General features: G+C 45.1%; 1 protein-coding gene across 10 annotated transcripts in view; it reads left to right on the top strand.

The window, feature by feature from the left end:
- LOC139765482 (uncharacterized) overlaps positions 1-20,516 on the top strand; it is an 843,718-nt gene that overhangs the window by 539,449 nt on the left and 283,753 nt on the right. For all 10 annotated transcript variants that reach the window (XM_071692900.1, XM_071692901.1, XM_071692899.1 and 7 more), the window contains exon 3: positions 17,836-17,955. In XM_071692900.1, the coding sequence (XP_071549001.1) occupies positions 17,836-17,955 (120 nt within the window). The remainder of the gene's footprint in view (positions 1-17,835; positions 17,956-20,516) is intronic.

The raw sequence follows: 20,516 nt of genomic DNA, 5'->3' as shown, positions 1-20,516 counted from the left end.
GTAGTAATTAAATCATATCGAAACCAGCATGATTTAGTGATATTCGGTAGTCACATACACCCTGGCATAACTGCTGTAGGTGAATCATAGAACGGTAACAGAAATTGGTGATTAGAAGGCCTGCCATTAGTTCTGGAATGTGTTAATTACTTCGGACAGTTGGAGTTTTGTGATGCATTCGATGTAATTACTTAGCTCCCACGCGTCACTTAATTAGCAACGAGTCCTCTGAATTTGTTTATTAAATTTCTTAATCAAATATATATTACAAATGTTTTGATTAATGTATTTGATTATTTGTTCACAATTGAACGAGATCCATTTCTAGCTGTCGTGTATAATGCACCGAAGTCGAGCCCACCAATCCTAGGTAAGCTTCACAGGCTAATGCCATGGTGTCCCAGGACTGCTTGATATGGCATGGTTCAGCACATTGTCCCCCATATATCATATTGCTTCGCTTTGTTTTATCCCATGCACTCCTATCACTCTACTGTAAGTTTAGGCCCGAATACCTCAAAGCCTCCATAGTTTCATGCTTCCCTCTCCTTCTTGGTGTTCTCCTCTCCCACGCCGATCTCCATCTGTCTCTCTTCAGTCATCCTCTCCGTATGTCCAAACCATTTCAGCACAGCCCGAAGGTACAAAGGAAATGTAGGGAGGGAGGTAGACCACTCTTCTTTTAAGGTACAAAGGAAATGTAGGGAGGGAGGTAGACCACTCTTCTTTTAAGGTACAAAGGAAATATTTTTGTCGTTCTTCATGTACAGTCCCAGCAGTTGATATGACTGACAGAACCTCCTGGGTAAAGCAGATGGCATGTTGATTTGTTTTGCATGAATAACGAAGTGTACCACTGGGGTGGGGAAGGTATTACTTCAAGAGGCCTCATTTTCATACTCTTCCCACTCTCCCCTTCCACACACACAGTCTCTCTCTCTCTCTCTCTCTCTCTCTCTCTCTCTCTCTCTCTCTCTCTCTCTCTCTCTCTCTCTCTCTCTCTAGGTTGACACACACGTAGGGGACTGTCCCGTCCTCCTTCAGGTTGATACCAAGGGAACGTGAGACACCCTCCTCCAGGTTGACACGGAGAGGGAGTGTCCCGTCCTCCTTCAGGTTGATACCGAAGCGAAGTGTGTCAGGTCCACTCTAGGGGTGATGGTGTGCACGTGTGGTCCCAGACACTGGGGTGGATGTTTGGCACTGGTTGGGGTGTGTGATACGGGACGCGTCACCCGGCGGAGGGAGGGATGTAGGAAGGCGAGAGCAGTCTGGCGGTGATGTCAGACTCGACGACGACTGCTGACGAGTTCTCTTGTTCCCCAGCTATTTTGGTGACAGTTTTAACTGTTCACTGTACCCAAGTGTAGTGTAGCACTGCATTGGACGCTGTACCAAGCCACAGTTTATCAGCGCGTATCATCAAGGTTAGAGATTGCTTCAGTACATTATCGTAACAGAGGTCAGTGTTATGAGTCACTCTGGTCTTACCCATGTATGGTCGATCGGTTAGATTAGCCCAGTCCCATGACCTCAGTCACTAAGTCTTACGTTTTTTTTCGTAATGAAAGCTTTTCTCATAGTACATTTCATCGCTTTGTATTGTATCATTGGCTTGTTTTTGAGTATCTTTTAACATGTTTCCCTCAATGTTAAGATTGTAGGATAAGAGTACTGTCATCGAAGAGGATAACCTTGTTATAGTCCACAGACCTTGTCACCTAGCTTTCTCACGTACTCCCAGTTCCTCCAGCAGATAGCCATGTCGTAAACCATCCAGGTCTTCTGGTATCTGGCATTCCCTTGTACTCAGCAGATAACCCCGTCATTAACCAACGGGTCTTCTGCCATCTGTCATTACCAAGTACTCCTGTGTACTCTGCCTTCCCCTTAGCTCAACCTGTGTGTGTGATCCCGGGATCTTCTCCATGTAGGGTGCGCCTCTAGCCTCCCCAGGGCTCTCGGGGTTACAGCCTGACGGAGGGTGGAGCGGGTGAAGTGTCTGGCTCATTTCAGTGGTGAGATTAAACACGGTGCAAGTGGGCCCGCGTGGGCCTTTATGGCGACAGTGGCGGCAGGTTATATGGCGGGTGGGGGAGCTCTTAGTGTTCTGCTCATTCTCACACACGCATATTTTTTTCCTTACTCTCTCGTGTTAACCTCCCCCTCTCTTGTACCAGACACTCGTCTGCCACCTGTTTGGCGACTCTATCGTGCCACCAGATGACCCATCACTGACCGTGGTTCACATGGCGCATCACCCATGGCGGGAACCTAGAGCAGTAAACCACAAAGACTTATAAAACCGACCCACTTCCAGCTAAACCCAATGGGACACCTCAAAAACGCACCCTCGCGTTTAATGGTGCTCACTGTTACTTCCAAGTCCAAGAGAACGTACCACAATATTAAAACAAGAAAACCCATGAATTCCGAAAAAAAAACGTCACGTTCACGAATCCACCGTAGCCCACGAAAGCCATGCAGAGCAGCTGCTATTCGTCTTTGGAGCCAGTTTATCTTTTCGGTTGATGTTGTGGTATATGATCATGTGATGATGTCCCTTAACGTCTTCCGGTGGGATGACGCTGTGTTCCCGAGAGAATCGAAGTACTTCGAGTTCGTTCGTGGAGGACGTCTTCGTCAGATGCTGCCGGGGATGTGGTTCCTCACCTCCTCTTTTCGCTGCGAAAAAATATCTTTTTATTAGACTTATATTAAAAAAGAATAAATGGAGAAATGTAATCAAGTCTTTTCTAGATTATATTCCTTTTAATGAACTCATTCTTTACCCGTGAGAGCCTTATGGGCTCTTACCTCCTTAAGCATCTCACTTTCCCCAGCCTCTCAGTTTTCCCCACCGCCTCTCACTTCTCCCCACCGCCTCTTCCCTCCATGGCGGTCTGGTGTGGTGGGGTCATGACCTCCTGGCATCATCGTGCGCAGGTGATACTGGTGGGGTCATGACCACGGGGCCTCACAGTTCGTCTGCTGTGAAGGACGTGTGTCTGCCAGCTTAAGTTAACCTGCCGATGGGAGCATCGACTGGGGAAGGGCTGCCCGAGAATTAAGAGGGAACGCACCATCTTGAATATTTACACGATGGTGCTCTTAGGGGACGGCAAGGAGTACAGGGCTCTCCACACCCACTCTCTCTCTCTCTCTCTCTCTCTCTCTCTCTCTCTCTCTCTCTCTCTCTCTCTCTCTCTCTCTCTCTCTCTCTCTCTCTCTCTCTCTCTCTCTCTCACTTTATTCCTGGCCTTACATTTTTTTTTCCGGACATCAAATCAACGCTGGAGCACCCAGGCTGGTATGTGACGGCAGTCGTTGTCATGTTGGTCGTGTGGAGGCTGTACCCGCAGAGACGACTCCTCTTCCTTCCTCCTCCCCCACGAGCCTCGTCCGCTATACTTGTCGCTGTATAAAGTATTTTAATGAAGGCAAGAAATATATTGGTCGGGGCTGCCACACGAGCCCCCGGCACTCAACGTATCTCCTTTTTTTTCCCCCCCCCCCCAACTTGTCCAGTTTTATTAGACTTCTCGAAACTTTTTATATAAGTATATTTTTTTGAGAGAGAAATAATAATACCGGAGCTGAACAATTTTTTTTTCTTACCAGTTAGATTTTATTAGACCGAAGGGAAAGGTGGGAGAGGAACATTTTGTTGTCGTCTGCCTGGAGTAACCTTATTAGTTTCTAGCCTTATGAACACGGAAGGGATTCTGCTCACGGTAGACATTGGAGTTATATATATCGTTGAGGGCGAAGCACAGTAAGAGTGGTACTCTGTGTATATTGTCGACCTCCCGGTACCTTGCCCCTTCGTGCATTATTGTCAAGATACACGCGTGGCTGCCTTCATTATAGATTAATTAAAGTCACTCCAGCGTGAAAATTGATTATGTTTGGGGGTTGGGATACATGTAGATTACTTGTCGTAATTCCTTGTCGCTGGGGCGATGATGGCTGAGGGACTGTGGCGCGTTGTATGCTTTGCCTCCCCAGCACTTTCAGCCTCCTCCTCCTCCTCCTCCTGAGGTGTTATGATGCCACCAGGGTACGTGGCACGAACACTACCGGAGGATGGGGTGCCCTTGGGCCACACCTGCTGCACCACCCTCCTCCATCTCCTCTCAGTCCCCATCACCGCACTCTCTTCTATGTCCTCCTCCCCACACGCTGCTCGCTCCCACATCATTGCTCCCTCCCAAACAGCCCTGTCCTCTCCGTACCACACATCCTTCTCTCTTCCCAACACTCAGCCCTCCTCCCTCTACACTCAACTGCCCCTGCCGATCGCGCTATGAAATATTATCCATATATCACAAGAACGGAATAATGTTGATTGCTAAAAAGTATTCCCGTAAAAAATGTCACAAATATACAGCCAGCAGCACGCTCAGTGTATCCTGCTGTGAAGCCGAGTGACATTTCAGCTTTATTCTGTTCCATTATATATATATATATATATATATATATATATATATATATATATATATATATATATATATATATATACTCTCAAGATCCCCTGCGAATGAAGAGTCAGCTTCGGCGAGGATGTAATATCGCAGTACAGTCCCGTCGAAGAACTGTTCACTCTATAAAGAGTCCAACTTTTCCTGCTACTGATTGAAGCGCAGCGTCGAGCCTGCAGCAATCCTTGGAGAAGGGGTCATTGGAAGACACATGATAACATCATGACATAATAGTGATGTTTTTGTTAGCGTTAGCAACCCATGTCGTCCAGTCTGAACCCATTTTTATACAGATATCCGACGCAGCACAGTTGTTGCACACGAGACTCCACAGCTCTGCATAAAAGGGTTAATAAATCCCTCGCACCCTGTTACGCTCAGAGCTATGACGCTTCCAGGAGAATACCTCGAAGACCACTGAGAGTAGAGAGATACCAGAGGATGGTACCATGAAGGGTTGATACCAGAGACCGTTACCATGAAGGGTCGATATCAGAGGCCGCTACCATGAAGGGCTGATACCAGAGACCGCTACCATGAAGGGTCGATACCAGAGGCCGCTACCATGAAGGGTCGATACCAGAGACCGTTACCATGAAGGGTCGATACCAGAGGCCACTACCATGAAGGGCCAATACCAGGGGCCGCTACCATGAAGGGTCGATATCAGAGGCCGCTACCATGAAGGGTCGATACCAGAGGCCGCTACCATGAAGGGTCGATACCAGAGGCCGCTACCAAGAAGGGTCGATACCAAAGGCCGCTACCAAGAAGGGTAGATACCAGAGACCGCTACCATGAAGAGCCGATACCAGAGGCCACTGCTATCTCTACTTTAAATGAGATAACGACCTCAGGACACCACTACTACCAGAGAACCACGTCATAGACCATCAGGTCCCTCATTGTCCTGTCCTTCCCATTGTACTGTGTCCTCCAGCAGATACCATCGTCATGGACCAACAGATCACCTGTTACCTGTCCTTCCCCTATCTCCATGTTCGAGGTCCAACAGAAGTTCAGTTTGATGTTGTAGGTTAGTTCAGTTGAAATTGGAGCTATAAATGCGAATCATTTAAGCGTCGCAATTACGGTAAATTTCATTCATCATCTGGGGTCTACAGATTTTCAGCTGCCCACGTTATATGTATTCATGTGAGATTTGCACGCAATCTAAAGGTTGAGTGGGTGATAACGGGTCTGCAGGAATAACATTATGATAAAATCTGACGTCAGTGATCTCAGGTGTTTTCTTCTTCAGCTTTCCGAAATGTATTGGAATACATGGTCACGTTTTTTCTTCTTCTTTTTAAACCCAAGGAGACGAAAAGGAATATTTTTTTTTTGTTCGGTTGGTGTCGGTGGGGACGGTGGGGAGGTCAATTCCTTTGTTTATTGTTGCGTAATGTGATAACTTTTTAATGCCAGAATCCAGCGCTTACCTTTGTTCATACTTCATCTTTATCATCCCGCAAAGTTCTCCCAGAGAAAACTCAAAAGCGATAGGATTGCAAGTGCATATATATATATATATATATATATATATATAGTGTGTGTGTGTGTGTGTGTGTTGGGTTAGCATTACTTACTATGTGAGTGTGGCTTCACGTATTGGTATTCTCACTCAGTGAGGCGGGTATTTCGGGTATTTACGTGCTAAGTCAGCGGGTACTTACCGCCGAACAGGTCGCTCGTTAGTGGAGGGTTGTTCTGGTAGATGCGCCTTAAGGACGCTATCGCGGGGAATATGGAAGCCCTGACGGAAATCCCCGACAGGTAGCTTTCATCAAGGCTCCTGTTATAAAGTTTGGAAGGGTTCCGTTACTGGGTCTTCTCTCTCTCAGTGGATGTCGCCTCCCGGCGGTCGCCCTCAAGTTATACCTTCAAGGAATGGCCTCAAGTTGTAACATCATGAGATGGCCTCAAGTGGTGTTCCAGTGGTTATCCTTATTGGTTTCCCTAGTTGTAGTGGTTACCTCAGTGGTCCCCAGTGGTTGTCAAGTTTTCCCACCCTACGTGGTCTCTCCAGTGGTTTCTTGCCCCACTGATCTCCCTAGTGTTTACGCGCCCCTGTAGTCCTCCCAGTGAGTGCCCCCAATTATTTCTCCTCTTGGTCGTCTGACGAGTTCCACTGTGGTAGTTCCCCTTGTAATATCCCTCCCACTTCCTTAGTACTCCCCTGGTAAAGGTCCCTCATAGTGGCGTTCCCAGTGTGGACCTCTAAATGCATTTCCCCTCCTTACCCTCCCAGTCGTGCTTCACACACAGTTCCTCCCCATGGTCTGTAACCCCATCATGCAACAGTCTTAACCAGCAGGGGTGGGCATACCATTCCCCAGCTACTAATATTTCCACCCCAAGTGATCTTCTGGTATTTCCACTACTAATTGGTCTCCCCTGGGCTCCGTCCGACAAGTGTTTTCACCCCTCAAGTGGTCCTTGGCAATGTAGGTCTCAAGTGGTTACCCCTTGTGACCCCCAGCTCCTAAGTGGCTCCCTCCTGCCAAACTGTTCCCTCTCGCTGCTCCTGCCCTCACTCGCTGCCACTCATTAGGTAATCCCCTCCCTCTCCTCCTCCCCTGACCGCCACCATCACAGCTCCTCGTTTGCATGGCCACAGTAGGAGGGGAGAGGGAACCTGGTCCACTGATCTGTGATGGGGGTGTCCATTGTTTGCTCGAGTGTGTGCTCGCATATTCTTAACTTAATAACACGAGACAGCTGACTCTGAGGATAGAATATGAATAAAGGTGATGGAAATAATGGAGGTATGTGCTGTGGTCGCCTGAGAAAACATGTATAACGAGAGACTGCCAGTCTATATAATGTCCACAGGTATTTGCCCTCAACACAGACACGTCAATATATTTTATGAACCTCTCAGGTCATTACTGGAGGCAGGATAGAGTCAAGAATATGATATAAGCAACGGCTTAACCAGCCGTACAGTCGGGCATGAGTGGCGACAAGGAGGTGGAGTAACGTGCGCCTGCATAACATCATAGCTCCCTTGATTCGGCCGCCCCTCTCTAGCTACCGTCCTGTGTAAATGAGCCGAGGTGACCCGGGACACCAACGCTCCTTCGTGTGGCCTGTTGTGGTTGGCTTAGCTATTTTTGACATTTTTTCCCCCCTTCCCCCTCCAAGTGGGTCTTCAGTCATGTTGCAATCTGTATATTCACTTTCTTCTTGGTGTTCGAGAGTCTAGACGTATCCCTTTTATTTCACCATTTGCGAACGTCCAGTAAGTAGAGGAATTGACAAGTGAACTATTGAGGGAACGTGTTTGAGTTACGTTGAAAACATCAAGTCGACGCAAGACGTAGCTTTATCCCACCAGGAACCATGGCCACAAAAAAAAGACATCCATTCCCAGCCGGTAGGCTAACGGCCCGGCGGCGCGGCTCATGGTCAGAATTGATGGTAACATTAAGGTGGCAGCGTGGGGCCGTGACTGCCAGTTTGTCAGTCAAGTGTCAGCCAGGTGCAGAGACTGATGGCGTCGTAAACACGAGGGTATACCGCTGGCTGTCAGCGTGCGTCATCTGTGTTCATGATCGCCTAAAAGTCATCACTCGCCTCGTAGATTTTCTGTATGAGCATAACAGGCTTGTTTTGTGTTGTTATCCAGTGGAGAGCAATACACATCAAACAAATGATTGAAGAATCGAGACGAATGCGTCGTTTATTAGGAGAGGAGAACCTTGGTGAGGGAGGAGCTATGTTGTGGGAGCGCTTACGGGACGTGTCGGACTCTCTGATACTTTCGACGGATGTTCGACATGAGTGGACACACATCATGGTGACCCAGTATAAAAAGAAATGGCTACGTGCACCACCGCTGTCAATAGTCAGGCCTCATGAGTCATAGCGTCTGTTGATTTTCGTGAGGCCATTGGTGACGCAATGTTGGGCAGTTACAGTGTTTGTTCCATCACTTGTACCGCTAAGCTTTGGACTTCCTTACCTTCTTGCATCTTTCGAAGCTACAGCCTTTCCATTTTTTTTATTAGAATGCCCTCTACATACGAAAGAACTGTACGATTGTTCTTTCCATTTCTTTCTCTCTTTTGCCCTTCCTTCCATGCAGGGCCTGGCCTGGATAAGGACTTTTCTTCGTGATTGCAGCCTGTGGCACAGAATGTGGCACTGCGTGAACCATTGTATCCTACCTCTCATATCGTTTGCTGGGGCGTCATTTTCCAAATGCGATCTAAATTCAAGTCGTCTCATATTGCTCTTATTGTCTCTCATGGAAGATTCATATTTCGGGATAGGCGAGAAGCTCGTTCCGTCATTGATGTCGGCTTTGCTGATATGTGTTCTTTAGTTCACCCCTTTTCTCATGCCGTTTACTTAAGCGCGGTGATTCTTTATACTGGAAATGAAGCATTGATTGCTGATGCTCAGCTTAGTGTATTCGAAGTAACGAGCCTTTGATTCGGGCTGAGCGAGGCGACTCTGAACTGCTGGTGAAGCTTTGTCTCTCTGACGTCCCAAGATGCATGTATTCAGAGCAGTATCTCTCCGAGGCGTGTTGGAAATGAGACATTTGAAAGTCAACGTCGAGACAGACTTCCCGAGTCGCTCTTCGCAGGCAGTATTGGGCGGGTGGCTCTCGCAGCTTCTTGTACACCCTCAGGGTTCTCTGTGGCCCCCACACCCTGCAGTACGCCGGGATGGTAGTAGTAACGAATAATTCCTTTTCTCATAGTCAGTGATCTCTGCTGTACTACTGTCCTGTCTTCGTCCACATTGATAGGAGTTTAGGGATTTGCTACTGTCTTTTGTTTATAGATTGGAGTTAAGGGAATTGCTACTGTTCTGTCTATATTGTTTAAGGTTATTGTTACTGTCCTTTAGCAGATCACCTCGTCATAATAAAATCAGGTCATATACTATCTGGCTTTCCTCTTTTGTATTCCAGCAGACAACCTCGCCTGAGGTCTTCTTTGTGGCATTCTCATGTACTCAGCAAAATAACCTGGTCATAGACCCTGGGATCCTCTCTTATCTCCCTCTCCCATAAACTCCAGCAGGTAACCTGGTCACATAAACCATCGGGTTTTGTGTTATCTAGCTTTCCGTCGTGCTCCATTGTGAGGACAAACGACGGAAAAGATGTTCCCGTAATTTTTGGAAGATTAAAGCGACTCGCTGGCTGCGAAGAGGACCTCCTCTAGTCAAACACACCCGCTGTTGACTGTGTAAATGAAAACGGTAGACGAGTCTTCCCTAGGATTAATAATTTACTCCATCCTCTTCCATTCTCAGGTACTCGTCGGACACGGGCAAACCTCTTTTACGGTAAAAAGGAAAGAGAAAGAAATTGGTGGGGGAAACCAGAAACTTGGGTAGATGTGTATGAGGGAAGGGTATATAGGATATGAGATATATAGAAACGACATTGAAAATTTCACACGACGCGTTTGGAGATGTGTCTCTTGTCGCCGTCGTATCACTGCATCAGAGGCTGTAGGAAATACAAGATCATTTTCGTGGCAGTAATGTCGAAGGGTAGCGAGTGCACGTTCGCCTCGCCTCATGTTCGACGTAGAAATACAATCGGGCACAGCGGTCGCTGCTTTTACATCATAAACCTTGTGTTTCCCTTTAACTCTGATCTTAATATAACTCAGCGAGGTGAAGCTGTACAGCTGGCAGGGACGGAAGAGGTGGTGTGGGAGAGGGATAGTGGAAATGTACGTGGGTGGCGATGTTTGCACCTACGCACGAAGGGACGGGCTCGATTCACGGGGTCCGAGACGACTGACTGAGAGTGATGGTCTGTTGACGACGGTCAGGGGATGGATGAGGTTGGGATGTGACGTGGGTGGGGTCGGAGTTTGACGTGGACAAGGTGATATGTGTGGGTTGGAGGATGGGGGTTTAAGCTTGGAGATAGGGTGGGGGATAGTGTTGGGTGTGACGTGGGAGTAGGGTCAACGTCCCATTGCCTCGTTATCCATCACTGTTATGACAGGACTGGTGCGCTGTTTAACGACACTTGGTTGTGACCGGAGGCAGCTCGGGCCCATATTGATTAGAGCCACGACATGTCCCCGTGGCGCTCTCAGATATGGTATATGATAAAAGAGTGTGAAAATATGCCGTGAGAATTGACCACGTGGAAGTTGACATTTAATTAAACTTTTTTAGGGCAATTAAAAACTAATTTTCGGTTATAATTAGCATATGCAAATACTGACCTTTTTTGCTCCGGGGGCACGTAGATATCCTCGCCGCTGGATACACTGTGAGACTTCAGCGATAGTTTCCCCCCAGCAGTGTCACAAAGAATTTCACGCTGGGTTTGCCAAAGGGAGCCTGAAATCATCCACTTCCATATCAATTACTCTGTAATTTATTTCGTAATTTAGTTGGGCAGCACATTGCTCGTGTGGCAGCCTCTCTCCCCACCACACCAACCCCCACACCCCTGTAATGCAGCGATGCGTCGCACTGTTGTATCATCTCAAATGAACGGAAATTATGCAGCATAATTGTCGTTGTTAGGACCAGTATGAGTCACTCATTGAACCCTGCGTGTCGGACTTGCACATCAGTTAGCCACAAGGGGTCGAGGGCTGGGTCAGATCGAGTGAACTCTACAGTTGTCTTCAAATCTCTCGATGGGGTTCTAGGGTAACTGGCATGACTGTATCTCAAACAGCTTTTAAGGTTGATGGCTGAGAACCACTGTAGCAGTTGCCGGCTGTAGCTTGCCAAGGTCTCGTCCTGTCGTCGGCTTTCTCATATTTAGAATAGCCGTTTCATGAGGTGCATCGTCATCTCACCATGCACAGAAATGCGAAAGTCTTCACCTGAAATGTCTTGCTGCTCATGTGCTACCCGATGGTGGATAGACGTCTCATTATTTTGGGTCATGCATCAACTAAATGTCGATTTATTATTCAAAACATCCTTTGATAACTGTTTGCCGTTAGTCATAAGATTTGTAGCAGTCTCGACAAAGGCTAAATACCGACGTTGAAGATGATACGGTGCGTGTGGGAACAACGGAATGCCGGGATGAGTCGCCGTTTGACGTATTACGCGCGCAAGCTCGTTTGTGTGGCTCATGTAACGCGTTCAACCTGTGATAGGTGGCGGGGAGCCGGTGTGCGTTGACAGGGAGGCAGGTATTTCATGTCGCAGAATGAACGAGAAAATCCTGTATGACTGAAGCCTTCGGTGACTGCAGTTGTGGAGATTTCACGAAACATTAAAGAAAGCTAAGGAAAATTGTCAGGCTCTTAAACATATGTCTGAAATTGGATTTTATGTTCAGGTGGCTGCACACCGAGATATTGCATACAGATATGAAACAATACCTGGAATGTGTCGCTTGTGTTGTCATATGCCGCAATCATATTTTGAAATGTTGTGTATTCACTCCGGGCCAATCAGGGAAACGGTTGCGAGGAAGCTGTACACAAGATATCAGACTGTTCAACGAAGCAGACTTCATAATGTCCAAGGGACGATGTGAGCTTTATGATGTCAAGGGCTGATAGCCTGGGTCGACGAGAGTGTGGGTGTCTGGTGCCTTTATGTTAACGCACTCTGGAAGGATGATAACGCCACATCATATAGCCAAACATACGGGTAGATGTTACGGGTGCTGCCCCAGTCACAAAGTTATCTGTTTCTCGACGAAAACTCCCAGGAATATATTTCAGATTTAGATTAAGAAAAAACCCAGCAGGTGGACCTTGAGCTTTAGCGGGGAGACTTAATGGTATATTTTGTGACAAAAGATTCGCAGGAAAAAAAAAAATTGGTGTGCAGGGGAGGGAAATTGTTGGGTAAAGTGAGAATTTACGGGTGAGGCATGATTTGCTAACCATGTGTACGCTTCAGAACCGATAACATGTTAATAATTGTCACAAAACCGTGTCTTCTCTTCGCCGGCGACCCAGACGAGGATCACTTAATGTGGAATTGAATACGGAATAGAGTCGTGTGAATGGTGTTTGAGTAAAGTGACTGTCGTCGTGTTGAAACTATATTTGGTAACGGTGATACTCGCATTTTCATATTCAGAGAGCATGTTCCCTTCTCTGAGCGCGCGGCAGGCGTTCAAAAGGAGCGCTTTTGCTGAAGCGTTCCAGGCGTGGTTGGTCGAGGTAATATTGTTGTGTTTAACTCCTTGACAATGCTAATGCGACCTTTGGGCATGAAGGAGGCACGAATATGAGATCTCGACGGTACGTAGGCGTGACCTTTGTGCTGATTTTTTAAGGTTGGGGTGTCAGAGGTCGGACTCTCTGTATTCAAGAGACGTACAGTCGTGTTCATGGGGTTGAGTTGCTCCATAACGCTTGTACAGTCCTTGAGTGTGACGGTACACGACCCTTGAGTGTGACGGTACACGACTCTTGTGAGTGTGACGGTACACGACTCTTGTGAGTGTGACGGTACACGACTCTTTTGAGTGTGACGGTACACGACTCTTTTGAGTGTGACGGTACACGACTCTTTTGAGTGTGACGGTACACGACCCTTGAGTATGACGGTACACGACCCTTGAGTGTGACGGTACACGACCTTTGAGTGTGACGGTACACGACTCTTGTGAGTGTGACGGTACACGACTCTTGTGAGTGCGACGGTACACGACTCTTGTGAGTGTGACGGTACACGACCCTTGAGCGTGACGGTACACGACCCTTGAGTGTGACGGTACACGACCCTTGAGTGTGACGGTACACGACCCTTGAGTGTGACGGTACACGACTCTTTTGAGTGTGACGGTACACGACTCTTTTGAGTGTGACGGTACACGACTCTTTTGAGTGTGACGGTACACGACCCTTGAGTATGACGGTACACGACTCTTGTGAGTGTGACGGTACACGACTCTTGTGAGTGTGACGGTACACGACTCTTTGAGTGTGACGGTACACGACTCTTTGAGTGTGACGGTACACGACTCTTGAGTGTGACGGTACACGACCCTTGAGCATGACGGTACACTACCCTTGGGTATGACTGTGGTCGACCCTTGAATATGACAGTGCACGACCCTTGAGCACGTCGGTGCCCTCCTTGGATATGCTGGCGTGACCTTTGGCCTAATCCTTGAAAGACGTGAGGTCAAGAGTTTGGGGTGGGATGGGAGGTGGAGGTTCATACGGTCAAAGGGGTTAAGTGCTTGACGCAAATTTCATTTGGTATTACTGAGGTGAGTTGATAATATTCGTGTGGTGAGTGCGTTTCCGTCTCTCATAACCCTAACAACCTACTTTTTTATTGGATGGTTTAATACAGCCACTTTCTAAAACGAGGGGAAATGAGTCGTTCTCCTCACGGTAAATCAGGTTTATAGCCTCATTAGAAAGGAATTTGAGCTTTATCAGAGAAGAGATGGAAAAGTTTTAGGTTGATTTGCTTAAAACTTAACTGACTAATTTGGATTAGGATTGGTTTGGCCGGCTTCATTCTCAAGCCGCTTGTGAGTGTGTGTGTGTGTGTGTGTGTGTGTGTGTGTGTGTGTTGAAACGGGATTGTACTTTCATGCTGGCTAGGTTGGCGCACGGCAGATTAAAGTTGACGACCCTGATACCTCGTTCAAGTGTGATCCCCTCAAGGTCGTTGTCAGAGTTTGACCTCGTACCCTCACCTGTGTTGATGGCAACTTACACACTCGAGCGCATCTGAGCCCTTAGAATATTTCCCCCTTAGCCCTTAATTCCGCGCCTTTTTTGGCTCTCTTGTGACGATAACCCTTGACATTGCCTAACCCTCTGGTACCGCCCCTCCGTACCTCGCCTTAGGACCTTGAAGTCAGACATTGTCACCCTTAGCCTTTTTGTACATCCCTTTAGCATTCATTCCCTTTCAATCCATTTCCGATCCACATCCCAGCCAGCGCCTTTAAAATCACCCTGGACCTTCCGTCCTTTACACTCTCTCTCTCTCTCTCTCTCTCTCTCTCTCTCTCTCTCTCTCTCTCTCTCTCTCTCTCTCTCGATCCTGGACCTCACGTAAAGTCACCCTGAATACGTAGCCTGGGTTGAAAATAGATCAGCGAAGCTGCCTTTGATTACTGCCGTTTCCCTCCCCCCAGCTGTACTACGCCGAACCCATCTCACGCTACGCTGATTTAGGCCTTTGAATTTTTTTTTTTTTTCTCTTTTCTTTTTTTTCTGTATCTCATCATCCCCCTCCACCCCTTGCCTTACCCCAAACTCGAGCTTTTTCGTAAAGTTTGCCGTTGCGAGGGAGGGTAAAGTAGCAGAATTAAACTTGTTAACGGTCCTAGTTAGAGAGTTGTTTGACGGCAAATACGGCCAGAGAACGGCTGGCGATATGGGCACTAACGACAGAATTTTTTTATTTTCTTTTATTATTATTATTATTCTCTCTCTCTCTCTCTCTCTCTCTCTCTCTCTCTCTCTCTCTCTCTCTCTCTCTCTCTCTCTCTCTCTCTCTCTCTCTCTCTCCCGAGCAGTTAGTGACTTCCAGCTCTTCTGCGTGGAGGTGGAGTCGTTGTTAAGAGGAGCAAGGCACTCTCGCCTGGCTGCTGCTTCCCTTGGATTCTGTGTAGAGACCAGCCACACGAGCATTGGCCGTTGCTATACCTCGTTCTCCCCCGGAAGATGTTGATGTCTCATCCTTCCCTTCACTTCCCATCTTTCCACGTTTGATAGTTAACGCTTACGAGCAGCTAAAAATTCTTTGGTGTATGAATATCTTTCTTTTGTTGCTCTATGTTCTTCTCATCCACGTGTGTGTGTGTGTGTGTGTGTGTGTGTGTGTCTGTGTGTGTGTGTCTGTGTGTGTGTGTGTGTGTGTGTGTGTGTAGCTCATATAAGACGTGCATGATTAGAGCATTCACTTTCTATGTCGTCTCGTCTACCATTAAGAGAGTAGGGGAACTGTGGTGAGTATCTTTTCCTTCGTAAGATAACTAAGAGAGTATCTTTTCCTCCATAAGATAACTAAGGGGAGTATCTTTTCCTCCATAAGATAACTAAGGGGAGTATCTTTTCCTCCATAAGATAACTAAGGAGAGTATCTTTTCCTCCATAAGATAACTAAGGTGAGTATCTTTTCCTCCATAAGATAACTAAGGGGAGTATCTTTTCCTCCATAAGATAACTAAGGGAAGTATCTTTTCCTCATAAGATAACTAAGAGAGTATCTTTTCCTTCATAAGATAACTAAGAGAGTATCTTTTCCTTTATAAGATAACTAAGGGGAGTATCTTTCCCTTCATAAGATAACCAAGAGAGTATCTTTCCCTTCATAAGATAACTAAGAGAGTATCTTTTCCCTCATAAGATAACTAAGGGGGGTATCTTTCCCTTCGTAAGATAACTAAGAGAGTATCTTTTCCCTCATAAGATAACTAAGGGGAGTATCTTTTCCTCCATAAGATAACTAAGGGGGGTATCTTTTCCTCCATAAGATAACTAAGGAGAGTATCTTTTCCTTCATAAGATAACTAAGGGGAGTATCTTTTCCCTCATAAGATAACTAAGGGGAGTATCTTTTCCTCATAAGATAACTAAGGGGAGTATCTTTTCCCTCATAAGATAACTAAGGGGAGTATCTTTTCCTCATAACATAACTAAGGGGATCTCATAACTAAGGGGAGTATCTTTTCCTCATAAGATAACTAAGGGGAGTATCTTTTCCTCCATAAGATAACTAAGGGGAGTATCTTTTCCTTCATAAGATAACTAAGAGAGTATCTTTTCCTCATAAGATAACTAAGGGAGAGTATCTTTTTCCTCATAAGATAACTAAGAGAGTATCTTTTCCTCCATAAGATAACTAAGGGAGTATCTTATCCCTCATAAGATAACTAAGGGGAGTATCTTTTCCTCCATAAGATAACTAAGGGGAGTATCTTTTCCTCCATAAGATAACTAAGAGGAGTATCTTTTCCTTCATAAGATAACTAAGAGAGTATCTTTTCCTCATAAGATAACTAAGGGGAGTATCTTTTCCTTCATAAGATAACTAAGGGGAGTATCTTTTCCTCATAAGATAACTAAGGGGAGTATCTTTTCCTCATAAGATAACTAAGGGGAGTATCTTTTCCTTCATAAGATAACTAAGGGGAGTATCTTTTCCCTTCATAAGATAACTAAGGAGAGTATCTTTTCCTCCATAAGATAACTAAGGAGAGTATCTTTTCCTCCATAAGATAACTAAGGGAGTATCTTTTCCTTCATAAGATAACTAAGGGGAGTATCTTTTCCTCCATAAGATAACTAAGGGGAGTATCTTTTCCTCATAAGATAACTAAGGGGAGTATCTTTTCCTCATAAGATAACTAAGAGAGTATCTTTTCCTCATAAGATAACTAAGGGAAGTATCTTTTCCCTCATAAGATAACTAAGAGAGTATCTTTTCCTCCATAAGATAACTAAGGGGAGTATCTTTTCCTCCATAAGATAACTAAGGGGAGTATCTTTTCCTTCATAAGATAACTAAGGGAGTATCTTTTCCTCCATAAGATAACTAAGGGAGTATCTTTTCCTCATAAGATAACTAAGGAGAGTATCTTTTCCTCCATAAGATAACTAAGGGAGTATCTTTTCCTCATAAGATAACTAAGGGAGTATCTTTTCCCTCATAAGATAACTAAGAGAGTATCTTTTCCTTCATAAGATAACTAAGAGGAGTATCTTTTCCTTCATAAGATAACTAAGGGGAGTATCTTTTCCATCATAAGATAACTAAGGGGAGTATCTTTTCCTCCATAAGATAACTAAGGGAGTATCTTTTCCTCCATAAGATAACTAAGGGGAGTATCTTTTCCTTCCATAAGATAACTAAGGGAGTATCTTTTCCTCCATAAGATAACTAAGGGGAGTATCTTTTCCTCCATAAGATAACTAAGGGGAGTATCTTTTCCTCATAAGATAACTAAGGGGAGTATCTTTTCCTCCATAAGATAACTAAGAGAGTATCTTTTCCCTCATAAGATAACTAAGGGGAGTATCTTTTCCCTCATAAGATAACTAAGGGGAGTATCTTTTCCCTCATAAGATAACTAAGGGGAGTATCTTTTCCTCCATAAGATAACTAAGAGAGTATCTTTTCCTCCATAAGATAACTAAGGGGAGTATCTTTTCCTCCATAAGATAACTAAGGAGAGTATCTTTTCCTCCATAAGATAACTAAGGGGAGTATCTTTTCCCCCATAAGATAACTAAGGGGAGTATCTTTTCCTTCATAAGATAACTAAGAGAGTATCTTTTCGTCCATAAGATAACTAAGGGAGTATCTTTTCCTCCATAAGATAACTAAGGGGAGTATCTTTTCCTTCATAAGATAACTAAGAGAGTATCTTTTCCTCCATAAGATAACTAAGGGGAGTATCTTTTCTTTACAGCCATGCCAGTCAGACGTCATCATGGCTCCCGCCCCTGGAGAACTGGGACTCGGGGGGCGCGTCGCTCCCTTATGGCTGGGAAGCTGCCACCGACAAGGATGGCAAACAGTACTTTATTAAGTAAGTATTTTACACTTGAGTACATACTTATTGTTAAGTGCTTTGGTAAAAAAAAAAAGATATCCGTACTTTATTTTTTCATACGGTATCTAAGTATGTTTCTTTAAACTTACTGCCTTATGTGTTAGGTGCTTCTTATATTTAAGTAAAACTTGTACATATTGCTCAGTGTTATATATGTAATGGCATACTTATGTTCAATGTTAAGTACATACTTGTACTTACTATCAAGTGTGAATTGTTTACCGCTATGCCCCGAGAATCGAACCCTGGACCATCTGTGACGCAGCCAGCTAGCCTAAACCTCAGGCATTTACAATCAAGCGCTTAAAGTGCTTCGTAAATTATTTAAGCTCACGCCTTTACTTATTGTCGAACACATAAACATGTCCCTGTTTTTTTTTTTTTTTTCTGTTTGATAAATATAGTACAGGCTTTTGTGTTGCACTCAGTGCAGTATAATGCACTCCTGTTTTTGACATGTGACTCTTTAGAGATTACACATAAATCCTAATATTTTAACTGCTTTATATTGGTACTCTGTTGTGTTTTTGCTGGGTGGAGCAGGAGCTGGATTTGCTCCGTGATCGCTGAACCCGATATCGTCTTACACACACAAGTTGAAAATACGCGTCTGCAAAACAGGAGAGTATGTCTGTTTTGCTTCATGAATATGATATATATATATGTATGTGTATATATATATATATATATATATATATATATATATATATATATATATATATATATATATATAGATAGATAGATAGATAGATAGATAGATAGATAGATAGATAGGCAACTTAAGACTGTTGCATTTATGAGAGATGGTACACGTAAAAGAGTTGAAGATTCACATTCGTTCTCCGTTTGTGATTCCGTAAGGTGATGGACTGTTAGCGGACCACTGCTTTTCATTATGATGATGAGTGTTCATCTGACGTTGTAACTTTGGTGTTGAGCAAGTTACGCTCGCGTGAACTGTGATTTGATTAAGCAAGGTCAACTGTTGGGTCAGATATGTGATTAAAGCAAGTTCCACCTCTGTGCAAGTTCAGATGATAAGTTCCTCTTGTGTGAACTGACTTTAGCAACTTCCCCTGTTGTTTACATCGCATCTTGAATAAGTTCCGTTGTTGTACATATACGTAACACTCTACGAATCAGGTACACTTACTCAGTAGATACTGGTAAGTATTTTCATATGCAGTGGGAGGTTTTCTCCACAAATATTCGAGACGTACTCTACAGAATTGAAATAACATGATCGAATTGATTTGATGTTAATTACAATTCTGTTTCTCGATACGTGTGTGCCAGAATGCTTAATGCTTCAAAGGGTTTAGATTATACCTGGCTTGGCCCAGCACACACACACACACACACACACACACACACACACACACACACACACACACACACACACACACACACACACACACACACCAAGGAAGAGAAAAGAGTCAGTGGTGACCTGATCAGACCTTTTAAGATTTTAAGCCAGTTTCATGACGTCAAAAGCGAACAGTTCTACGAAGGAAGTAGTGATGGCACAACCAGAGGGGCTATAACATGAAATTAATCACGAAACGTCTTGGAAAAGACGCAAAGAATAACTTTTACATTAATGGAGTTGTGGTTGTATGGATTGAAATAGGTCTTGAGAGTTCTGAGTATGGCCAGAATGCAGAAGTTGAACAAAAGTCATAGGATTGTGGAGGAGTTTCAGTAGATGGGGGCCCCCACGAGTGTCGAACTCCCTCCCCTTGCACTACAAAATAGACGATTACACAAACGGACGGACGCATGGAAAATAACAGAGACAGTCACAGACACATCCACGTACCTATACATATGTTTATGTCTGTAATGCATAACGCATCCGTATATATGTGAACCGAGTTTAAGACTCGTGTGCTAAACCCGGTACCCGAGTGTGCACCAGGAAATCAACACTGCGAGAGAGCGAGCGCACACTGTAATTCACGAACCCCGAAGGACGGGGAGGCAACAGGAACTTTTGCACGTTCGTTTGCCTTTTACTCTAAAAGTCAATGAAGGTCAACAAGGTAACGCTGCTGGCCCCCTGTGATGAAATATTGAAGAAGAGCTGACGGTGGCGGCGCTGCTGGTGGTTGTGGTGCTCCTCCTGTGTGCCATGAGTCGGGGGTTCGAGGCGGCCCGTCCGTCTTAGAATGTGGAAAAAAATAGAGAGCCTTCCTTTTTTGAGGGATGGATCTATACCAACCCCTACGAGAAACGTCACAATACCTTATTGATGCTAACATGTTACCTAAAATTATAAGTTTATCTTTTTTTTTTTGCATTTCGTCGGTAGAACTTACCATGTGAAGCTGTGTATGTCATGAAATACGAATTGTGAGATCATATGTAATAGCAACCCACTGGGGTCTGACTATGACCCTTTGTGACCCACGTAATCCTTTTTGCCGTACCGCACACAGGACGAGCATGGGGTGCACAATGATTTATTATGTGCCAGGGTCACCGGCGCAGATCGAATCAAATCATCTGTCCTCACGTATACTTGTAGTTCTTTG

This window comes from Panulirus ornatus, chromosome 55 (assembly GCF_036320965.1).
Source record: "Panulirus ornatus isolate Po-2019 chromosome 55, ASM3632096v1, whole genome shotgun sequence".
NCBI classification, from domain to species: Eukaryota; Metazoa; Arthropoda; class Malacostraca; order Decapoda; family Palinuridae; genus Panulirus; species Panulirus ornatus.
This window is presented reverse-complemented; position numbering and strand designations above follow the sequence as displayed.